This window comes from Terrapene carolina, unplaced genomic scaffold (genome assembly GCF_002925995.2).
Source record: "Terrapene carolina triunguis isolate 2854851 unplaced genomic scaffold, T_m_triunguis-2.0 Scaffold66, whole genome shotgun sequence".
NCBI lineage: Eukaryota > Metazoa > Chordata > Testudines > Emydidae > Terrapene > Terrapene triunguis.
The window spans coordinates 96,696,799-96,707,648 of record NW_020664417.1 but is presented as its reverse complement, the minus strand read 5'-3'; the positions used below and the strand labels follow the sequence as shown (position 1 = coordinate 96,707,648).

The following is a 10,850-nucleotide window of genomic DNA, read 5'->3' as shown; positions in this document are numbered from 1 at the left end:
AGGGACTGTCTTCCAGTCCTGGGTGTGTGACATTGTACTTCAATTCTCTGGGCACGAGGGACTGTCTGTCTTCCAGTCCTGGGTGTGTTAGGCAAACTCTATTTGAGTTCTGGGTGTGAGAGAGACAGGGGCAAACTCCTCACTGGCTGGCAGCTAGATTCAACTCATTGGCCTGAAGCTCAGATAGGCATTTTTTAAAGCCTCTAGTTCTTGCTCCAGCTTGCTTTCTTTACAGAAATGAAGTTACATTGCTTTGAGCGAAGGAGCTTTGCATTGATGCTTCTTAGGAGACAAAGGGGGTGGGGGAAATCTTTATTTAGATTTAGGAAAGGTGTCTTTAAGTCCCCCGCCCCACCCCTTGGCCCCTAATTGGAAGCAGCAGAGAGAAAAGCGAGGGAGAAAAATAGGGAGCCCGTCCTTAAATCGACTGAAATTCTTTGGACTGGGAAACTGTGGGGGATGGGAGGGAAGTGGTAAAATGATTGGCACCCCACTAAAACAGGGGCTGCACCTCCTAAAGAGGAATAGCTGACATTTGTGATTTCCTTCTGCCACCTAATACCCTTTTAATGCAATCTTGCTCCACGAACTTTAATAGTTCTTTTGGCTTGTGATTAAAGAACAGAATGTTTGCTCTGTTGCTAGTTGTAACAGCCTCACTAGTGCACTAGCAGAGAGAGGACATCTGAAGCCCATTTGAAGAGCCAACTCCTCAGCTAGTATAAGTCATCTTCAATAGAGCAATGAGAACATCAGCTAAGGATCTGGTCCCCAAGAACCCAGTACTTATATTTCTTGTGCAAAGAGAACAGATGAAAAAAAAATTAAGTTACAGACCTTCAGATGTACTTAGGGTGAAATCCTGGCCCCACACTGGTCAATAGGAGTTTTGCCATTGACTTCAATGCAGTCTGGATGTCACCCTCAATGCAAATGTGAAGTAGCCATAATATATTTAGAGTAATTTCAGAAAGAAAAGCTATATCATAAAAGGAATAGCACCGGTGCCTTTTAAACACACATTGATTTACATGAGGCACTACTGTATTACTTACTTAAACCATTTCAGTCATAGCAAAGTGGTTTACACCATTTCATTTTGATTCTACCACATTTTGAGCAGATCTGAACACAGCAGTTAGTTACCTGAGAAATTATATATCAATTTATAGACATGCAGGTTATATCAAGAGGATTTAAAATAACCAAAGTTAATGTGATTGTCTCTTCCTGTTGTGGCTGACTTGATTTTTAGACAACGTCTCTGATGTATGGTAGCCTGTCCACCTATGGAAATTTGGTCCCAAAAGTTTTCGGGCCATTAAAGAACCTAACAAATTAAGCACCATGGACAGAGCCACTGTGCTGACCATTCAGAGCCTTTTTAAACCAGTTCCTTCTGATCAAAAGTTCAAAGTGTCCCCAGTCACCAAATAGAAGAAAAGGTCATGTTTGAATGCAAACATCTCTAGACCACAATTTAATTTTCCATTTCAATAGGATTCACTGTGGCTGGCTTTAGACTGATGTGGCTTCTAAGTGTAATTACTAAGGTTAAGATGTTGTCACAGTTATTTTTAGTAAAACTCACGGACAGGACGTGGGCAATAAAACATTCACGGAAGCCTGCGACCTAGCTGTGACTTTTACTAAAAATAAGAAGGGGGAGTGGACAGGGGGTGGAAGAGACTACCAGCACCAGCCCCCACTGCCTACGGCGGTGGCTGACAGCCGCAGGGCCCCTCGCCACCCCAAGGCACGGGGCTGAAGCAGAAAATGTCCTGGAGATCACTGAAAGTCATGAAATCTGTGACCTCCGTGACAAAAATCTTATCCTTAGTAATTACTTTCCCCTGTGGTTTGTGTGTAGCCATGATCCCGCTGCTGGTGGGCAGTTATTAAATGAGGGGACCTTTGACACAGAGATACACAGCATGTAGCCTTTCCCTTTTATCCTGAAGAGAGGGTGCAAAATATAGCCCCTTCACGTAACGGTCTGCAGTAACCTTCCTACACTAACTGTGAGCTGGAGTTAAATGGATTATAGAGCACAGGAGTTAATACTAAGGCCTGTCTCTTATGTATCGCTCGTCATCAGCAGATCTCAAAGTGCTTTACAAAGGGCAGTGTCATTATCCCCATTTTACAGATGGGGAAACTAAGGCACAGAAAGGTGACGTGACCCACTCAAAGTTATCTACCAGGCCAGTAGCAGAGCCAGGAACTGAATCCAGGATTCCTGAGGCCCAGACCAGTGCTCTAGTCAACCAGTGACCTCTCCCAGCCCACACAGGCTTGTTCCCTACTAAACACAGCCTGCCGTTCTCTCCTGGCTAAATCCGCCTGAGTGATGGAGAGGCTACCCCTTCCCTTAGGAGGCCATTGCAGAGCCAAAGTGAGCTTTCTGTTAGGCGGTTTTATTTGCTATTCATCTTAAGTCCTCTCTTCTCTCATATGGCTAATAAGAACATCCAGTATTAAAAAAGTTAATGACGTACAGTGTGGAAGGGATACGAACCCCCATACTGCAGGGGTTAAGTCAATCTCTAGTAGAGACTAGAAGGAGCCCTAATGCAAGGGGCAGATTATCCCACATCTGCCTACTGTGGGGCTCTTGCACCTTCCTCTGAAGCATCTGATACTGGCCATAGTCAGAGACCAGACACTGGGCTGGATGGACCATGGGTCTGAGCCAATCTGGCAATTCCTATGGTCTTTCTTAATGTGACCCCCATCACTTCTAGCTCTTCCCCCTTTGTACTATCCTAAGTAATTCCTCCCACCCGCTTGAATGGAATGATCCCCATCCCTCCCAAGAGGTCATCAGCCAGGTTGACCCCCCAGACCTTCAGCACTACAACACTGATCTCTAGCACTTGAGCTAAAGGGATAACTCTGTTACTGTTAATAGCAGTAGGTTGTTATCCTCCAGTGGCTGGACACACACACAGAACGCACTGTGCTAGGATTGGTTCCACTTTCAATGTTTGTAGAATCATGCCTACCCTCCCACCCTTAGTCACGGCTTAGCCAGCCTGCCCATATTTAACCGTTTCCCTCTTTCTGAGCAAGACTGTCCCTCCAGCCCCTGATCACTTTTTGCTGCTCTTCTTTGAACTGCTTCTAATTAATTAATATCATTCTGTTAATGAGGTGCCCGGAACTGAATGCTCCGTTCCATTGGTGGTCTCAGCAGAGCTGTACTGAGAAGAGCACTTGTACCGCCTTACCCCGTAATGCAATAAACCAACATATTGAAAATTCTAGAGGGGATTCCATTGACTAGGAAGTTCTAGTCATGGGAGAAGAATTGATGTAGCCCTGAAAGCAACCTCATTCTACAGCTTGGCTCTAATGCCTTTAAGGCTTGAAGGCATCTTTGCAAACGAGCCACCACCATCTATGAATGACATTGGCTTCCATATAATATGGTGGGAGCCAAATTGTATGAGCCATTTAAAACAAGACTGAACAAAAAGGGGGCACAATCTTGCATTGCCAACAAGGGAAAGAGCAGACAATGCAATGGGCCGTTTCTGTCTCTCGGTTTTTGGACAAAAACTATGACTGCTACTGCCAAGCGCTTAGCTAAAGAACTGGGAGCCACAGAACATTTAAACCCCTACACTTACTTCCAGGGTTTGAGAGACTGAATGGGCTCATCCTTTTGCTCAAAAAAAAAACTAAGGTAACTTATAGCATCATCTTCCATCTACTGTCCATGGAAAGATCTGATCCCAGCTGCTAGTCTAGCAACTGAAAATGATTGTCCCCTACATTGGTAACTTTGCAGGGATGCGTCCTCCATTGAGAAAGCTGCATATTGCTTCAGGGGAGGACGAATATATATGTAAAGTATTTGTCAGTTTTATAAATACCTGAGGAGGTAGGTGTATATATGACTCAGTTCACCCACGACTGAAATGCAGCCATCTAGTAAACGGAGTAGGTGCCCAGATGATGGGCATGGGATACAAACACGAAGGGGTGGAGCACAGCACCTGAAGCAGAATATCAGCTCCAATTGAAGCTGCAGGGGGCGCTCAGGGAGGCAGGATGTAATTACCTGGGTGCGGTTCATCCGGGACACACCCACTCTTATGGGCTCTTTCGTGGCATGGAGGCCTTGTCTGCAGCAGGTGGAGAGCGATAGGGAAAATGTGTGACCATGCAGCTGGTTTTAGGGTTGATCTCAGAGACCCAATCCTGCCTCCTAGCTCAGGTTAAACGCCTGCTGAAGGATTTGGCCCATAAAAATCAGCTAAGAATTAACCGCCATTCAACACAATGGGAATTTTGCCATTTATTTCAATGGGGAGCAGGACCTGGCCCACAACCTTCAGACCTGGCTCACTGGTTATAACAGCTTCCCATTCATGCACCCAATTCTCCTGGCTGGTTACTCCATGGACTTGCCTCTGATTCCCACCGGTGAGATCAGGCCCTGTGCTCATAGCATGCACGAGGGGTTTAGCTGGTCCCTAAATGAACCTTCCCTCCCCGTGCAGCCCCTGGCTTGCTGATCTGTCTCCTGTCTCCCCAGTGCATACCCTGTGGCCCTGGGAACAGAGGGCACTGCTTTGGCCCCAACATCTGCTGTGGAGAGGAGCTCGGCTGCTACGTGGGCACTTCCGAAACCCTGCGCTGCGTGGAAGAAAACTACCTGCCATCCCCTTGTGAGGCTGGCGGGAAAGCCTGCAGCTCAGGAGGGAAATGCGCCGCTCCCGGCATCTGCTGCAATGATGGTAATAGAGGAGCACCCCCATACCCAGAACAAATACAGTGGAATGGGGCGGCACCTCAAATAGTAACAGCCTTTGCCTAGGGGATCATCTCCTCTCCTGGGTACTTCACTGGCCCCCATCTCTGTAGTAGCTGAGCCCCTCACAATCTTTAATGGACTTATCCTCATAACACCTCTGTGATGCAGGAAAGTGCTGTTAGTCCCACTGTAGAGCTGGGGAATGGGCAGATATTGGCCACCGTCAGAAGCCGGATAATGAATGAGATGGTATGATCCAGAATGTCAACTGCCTGACTCTTGGATTGGACCATTTCTGGAAATATAAGGAACAGTAATGGACCAAACCTGCCTGACAGCTTTAGTTTTTGCTCAGTCATGAATCAAACTGCTATTGACTTCCCCCAGGGGAAGGGGGGGGTTGCATGAGTAAGGACTGAGTAACTGACCTCAATGGGCATTTTGCATGAGTAAGGATTTCAGGATTTGACTCAACACAAAAGCCTATGGCTGATATAACACTTTATAACTTCAAAGCTTTTTACGAGCATTAACTAAAGAGCCCGGCAGACTCAAAGGTAGGGTTGTAAAAGTATTACTATAATCCCGATCTTCCAAATGGGGAAACTGAGGCACAGAGAGGTGACTTGATTTGCCCAAGTCTAGAAAGCACGTCAATGTAAGAGATAGGATTACAACTCAGGAATTCCCGGTCCCCCCCACTCCTAACCTCCATTTCTGATGTATTTGCCAGCAATATGTTATTCATCCACTAGATGTCTCTGTTTGCTATAGTGAGTTCCAGACAGGTTGTGGTCCCTGGTAAACAAGGGAGACAAAGCTGGAACAAAAGTTCTGTGGAAGTCTTTTTGTGGCTGTAGTTGTAGCTTTTCTGTTTAATAAGTCCCTTCTGTTTAAGAAAGTGCATGGGATCACAGCCTATGACACCAATCCCTGGAACCCACTGCTTCATGTAACATCAGTGATAACACTTTGGTTTTCTTTTCTTGTTTCGAAGAGAGCTGCACCATGGATACCATTTGCCTGGATGACGATAGTGACAGAAGTCGAGACCCCTCAGAGAAGAACCTGACTGTGCTGGATGGCTCAGCGAGTGACTTCCTGCTCAAGCTGATGCATTTGGCAAACAGGCAGCAACAGGGGAAGCACCCGTTCTACTGAGGGAAAGAAGCAAGATCAGAGATGAGTCTAACAGCGAGTATGTTGCTTACATGTCGCAGCACCTCAGAAAATCATTACAAGGTGTAAAGGAACAGCCCTTTGAGCGCATTGTAAATATGTGGCCAATAAAGTCTTTTATTGCACTGTGCTATTCAACGTCGTCCTGTGTCATTTGCACTGAAGGCTTCGGCACTAGGGGCTAGATTTGCAAGAGCTCAGGACTTTGGGTGTAGAGCTCATTTGAAGATCTGCCCATCAATGTCACAGCGAGAGCTGAGCTCTTTCGAGAAGCTGGGGGGTGCCGAGCACTCGGAAATCTGGCCCTTTATGGTTCAGCAGCCCCGCCTCATTCAGTGGAGGGGAGCAGGAGCACCACATGTGCCATCACTGTTCAGAGCTTCCAAAAGTCTTTGCCAAGTTCCCCCAGCTAAGAGAGGCAGCAGATAGTTCAGATGTACAATGCAGGCAGAAACCAGACCTCATGGGGTACAAACCTTCAGCAGCACAGCTCCCACTAGCCCCCTCCTGGAGCACTGACTTAGAGGTTCACTCCTGGCAGCATGTGAGTTTCCCAGAAGACTCCCATAGGAGTTCTGTCCGGGGACAATCCTGCACAGCTTGGGATGTTTGAAGGAAGCACCCCCCGCAAGGCAGGCTAGCTGCAGAGAGTGGCGTGGGTAAAGTTTTCAAAGGTTAAATAAAAATATACGGAGATGTATCTATCTCATAGAACTGGAAGGGACGCTGAAAGGTCATTGAGTCCAGCCCCCTGCCTTCACTAGCAGGACCAAGTACTGATTTTGCCATAGATCCTTAAGTGACCCCTTCAAGGACTGAGCTCATGACCCTGGGTTTAGGAGGCTAATGCTCAAACCACTGAGCTATCCCTCCCCCCTTCCTGCTCCCAGGTTCCTGAGCACCTGTGGGTATGTCTACATGGCAAGCAGAAACCCATGGCAGCGAGTCTCGGAGCCCGGGTCTACAGGCTGGGGCTCACGGGGCTTGCACTGCAGATATTCAGGCTCGGGCGCTGAACCTCACCCCCTCGTAGGCTTCAGAACCGGGGCTCCAGCCTGAGCCAAACATCTACATAGCTGTGATTAGCACCAGAGCACAAGTCCTAGCCTGTAGGCTCGGGCTCCAAGAGTGGTTTCTGCTTGCCGTGTAGACGTAAACTTCGGTGACGGTAAGGCCCATTGACTTTCAGTGAGACGTGGGCTCCGAAGTGCCTGTCACTTTAGAAACTGGGATTTAGGTACCTAACTCACTTAAACGCTTTTTAAAATGTTATCCACTGGATGTTGGACACAAAGACATCTTAACCCCAGTTGGTGCCACAGACTGTCTTTGGAAACTACCCCATAAGATTCCTACCCCACCCACTTTTCTGATTCTACGTATACAACCCTCATCACCGGAGTAACTGAACACCTCATGGCCTTTCTCCTGCAAGGTGCAGATGCATCATCTCCATTGGCTGGAGGCAGAGTGTTTAATTTGGGGACGTGCCCAAGGGTCATTTGCAGCAGAGCCAGGAACTGAACGCAGGTCTTGTGTGTCCCATGCTACTGCCCTGTCCATTAAACCAGCTTTTCTCCCATAGTTAGCTCTTGAGAAGATATTAATAATCAGCAGATAGGTTCAGCAGGCTCGAAGCCACAGGGCCAGCTCCCAAGACCTCAGACAAAACTCTCACATTGACTTAACAATCTCCTCCCAGCTCTGTGAGGGGCAAGCCAGGAAGGGCTCCGATTCCACCAGACCTTGAGGGAGGATGAACCCAATGCAAGAGGGTGAACGGGAACTGGCCGTTCTCTGCCTCTCCAGATCACCTGCCACAGAACCCTGCTGAGGGCCAGGACTCGATCCCTTCTCCCACCCTCTCCCCTCTTGCATGTGAGCTCCATAAGGACGGCATCAGCCCCCGATGCTGAAACCTGACACTGGCAATGAGTGGTCTGCTGCAAGATACAGCCTAAGGGCCAAACTCTGCTCCAGGCTACACCTGGGTAAATTGGGAGTAACACCCCTGCAACTTCACACACCCCCTATGAAGAGGTAATTGCTTTGCCGGGTCCAATTCTGCTCATATTTGCATCCAAGCAACCCCATTGGCTGGGCAGAGTTTGGCCCAGGGGCCATAAGGTCAATCCTGGTATAAGCGAATACAACGTCTATTGGGCCAGGTACTCCACTGGTGTCAATCAGTGTAGCGCTGCAGTGGAGCTAGGTTGATTGACACCCGCTGAGGATCTGGCCCAAATGACTTCAGCACAACGTGAACCAAGGTTCACCAGCCCTGCTAACCGGGTGCCACACAGCTTTCCCGAGTGATGTAAGTTAATTGCACCAGCCAGCCTGTTGCTGATGCTCTTCTATTGCCTACAGCAGGGTTTCACGGACCCAAAATTGGGTCACCAGAATGTTTCAAAGGGTCACGTGACAGCTCCTGTGGCTCCTGCCCCATGAGGCTGGCTGGGCTTGGCTCCCTGCTCCAGGCACTGCAGCCTGTGGGGTCCCAGCGCCACTCAGGTTTGGCCCCCAGCGCCACTCAGGTTTGGCCCAGCCGTCATGACAATGGGAGTCCAGATAGGCCAAATCTGAGTGAGTGGCCCTGTCACCCCATGAGCCAGGTCACAACTCCACTCACACACATTTGGTACAGTCAGGGGTGCAGGGCCAAACCTGAGCGGCGCTGCACTCCCCGGAGGCTGTGATGCCCAGAGCGGAGAGCCAAGCCCAGCCAGCCCCACAGCACAGGGGCTACAGGAGCTGCCACTGCGGGGTGAGTGCTGGGCAGGGCCCAACCCCCTCCCAGGAGGCAGGATCCAAACAAAACCACGCCAGGGCCTCCACCCCCAGACTATTTACTGGGTGGCAACAGGGTCATCAACATTTACCAATGGGTCCTGAGCCCAAAAAGGTGAGAACCGCTGGCCTAGAGGACATCCTAGACAGTATTTGGTCCTGTCATGAGGGCAGGGGACTGGACTCGATGACCTCTCGAGGTCCCTTCCAGTCCTAGAATCTATGAATCTATGAATCCTCCAGGAAGAGCAATAGGGGTGGTTTGCACAGGGCAGTGCTCTGATGTGGGCGGCTGATTTAACGCTCTGGGTTTCTTGCTGTCCAGTTGGCACTAATCGCGTTTACCGTATTTACAGAGTACAGAGCCCTCTGCACTGAGGGGCTCAGACTCTGCGGTGACGGTACTTAGAACGGAGGGACAGATCCTTAGGGACATGGGTCGAATGAATGAATTTGGGGCTTTTTAAGTCGAAAATTCAACTGGGTGAAACAATGATGAAGACTTTAACTTACATTACAAGCCCCTCCGGACCAGGTCTTCAGCTGGCATAGTTTCATTGAAGTAAATAGCTTGCACCAATTCACACCAGCTGTGTACGTTCTCCAGTGCTTGGCCTAGTCTGTTCTTCGTTGACTGGGATTGGGGGTCCTCTGCTACTCTTAGGATTTCTTCCTGACTGGGTGCTGTGCGAAGTCTGGCTGTGATGCACCATGGAAGCCATGACAGGCAGCACTCTTATTGCTGATGGTCGCCTGCCGTGCGTGGTAATAAGCATGAGCACAAAGATGCAGACGCTCAACTCGCTGGCCGATGCACCCCTGGATAGGAGCGGCCCTGGCTGGTTTTCATACAGGGTAAAACCCTCCTGTCATTCAGGCTGGCAAAGCCAGGCAGCCACAGAGCCAGACCAAGCCCTGGGCTTTGTGCCTGGGGCTCAGACATCTGCGGAGCAGCAGGTGAATACTGGGGCAGCTACGGTGCCTTCCCCCAGGCAAGCCCTGCTCGGCTTGCAAAGCTAAGGGCCCGGCTCTGACGCTGCTCTGGGCAGGGGCTCCCTTGGGAGTTCAATGGGAGCTCTGAGCAAGGGGGCACTGTCAGACCCTCGTTGGCTGCAGCCACCCTGGAGCTGAGAGAGGAGCTTGGCTGGCCCATGTGTAGCACTGGAAGCAAGTGTTACCTGGTTCCCAGTTTCGTGACAAACCCGGATCTCAGGCCAGAGGGGCTGTGCCCTGGTGACCGTGAGAGCTCAGGCTGGGGAGGCGCTTCCTGAGTGAGCCCCATCACTCGGGACATTGAAAACGAGGCATGGGGGGAGAAGAGCCCTGCCATGGCAGGGGAGGGACTGGCTCCCCCAGCAGACCCCATCCAGCTCCCATGAGGTGGGGAACACATTTCCCAGGCGCCCAGCGCTACTCTGGGGTTTGGGGTGGAAAACATGAAACGCTGCAGTTTTACACGTTTCTCTTTTGAGGCTCCCAGGGCACTGGACTCGGCAGCCCAAAGTTCAGGGTTGTGACCCTGCCAAAGAACAGATTCCATGAGCCCTGTGCAATGAACCCCCTGCCCTGCGCTGCCCATTACACAGCAGCCCTCAGATCGTCCTTGTGCTGCTAGCAGCCTCTCCCCCTCGTCACCAGCAAACCCTCCCAGGCAAGGTAGCAAGTCGCGCTGTGCAGATGGGGAAACCGAGGCAAAGTGGCTAAGAGCCATATTGCGTTTGGATTTGCTGTGAGTGCATAGAGTGTCACACCTCATTGCACCCTGTGTGGTGGCTAGTAACAGCCACAGACCCTGCTCCCTCCTAGTGCCTCCTAGGATCAGGGCAGTGGCACCCATGGGGCAGCATGTCCAAAAGTAGGTAACTTTCGGTGCAGTCCTCATGCACACCTGGGAGCTCCTGGGGAGACCGTACCCTGAGGAGCTGTCCCTGGAGTGCATCACCCCTATGCAGATTTCACCATCTCATCCTTAGTGACTTGCGGCGGGAGTCAGCGTCAGACTCAGGCTCCTAGTTCAGGAGTTCCTGGCTCCCGGACTCATGCTCAGGCCACGTCGCTCTGATGAGACCGTACTTCGGCTGAGTGGCAGTCAGCCAGCCCGAAAGGGGAAAGCGGCTGG

General features: G+C 50.2%; 1 protein-coding gene across 1 annotated transcript in view; it reads left to right on the top strand.

Annotated features, from left to right (window-relative positions):
• Positions 1 to 6,033, top strand: part of LOC112102469 (vasotocin-neurophysin VT-like) — a 6,397-nt gene extending 364 nt beyond the window's left edge. Inside the window, exons 2-3 of the mRNA XM_024193788.1 lie at positions 4,544 to 4,745; positions 5,760 to 6,033. Of these exons, the coding sequence (XP_024049556.1) occupies positions 4,544 to 4,745; positions 5,760 to 5,923 (366 nt within the window). The 3' untranslated portion in view covers positions 5,924 to 6,033. The remainder of the gene's footprint in view (positions 1 to 4,543; positions 4,746 to 5,759) is intronic.
• Positions 6,034 to 10,850: the final 4,817 nt, after the last annotated feature.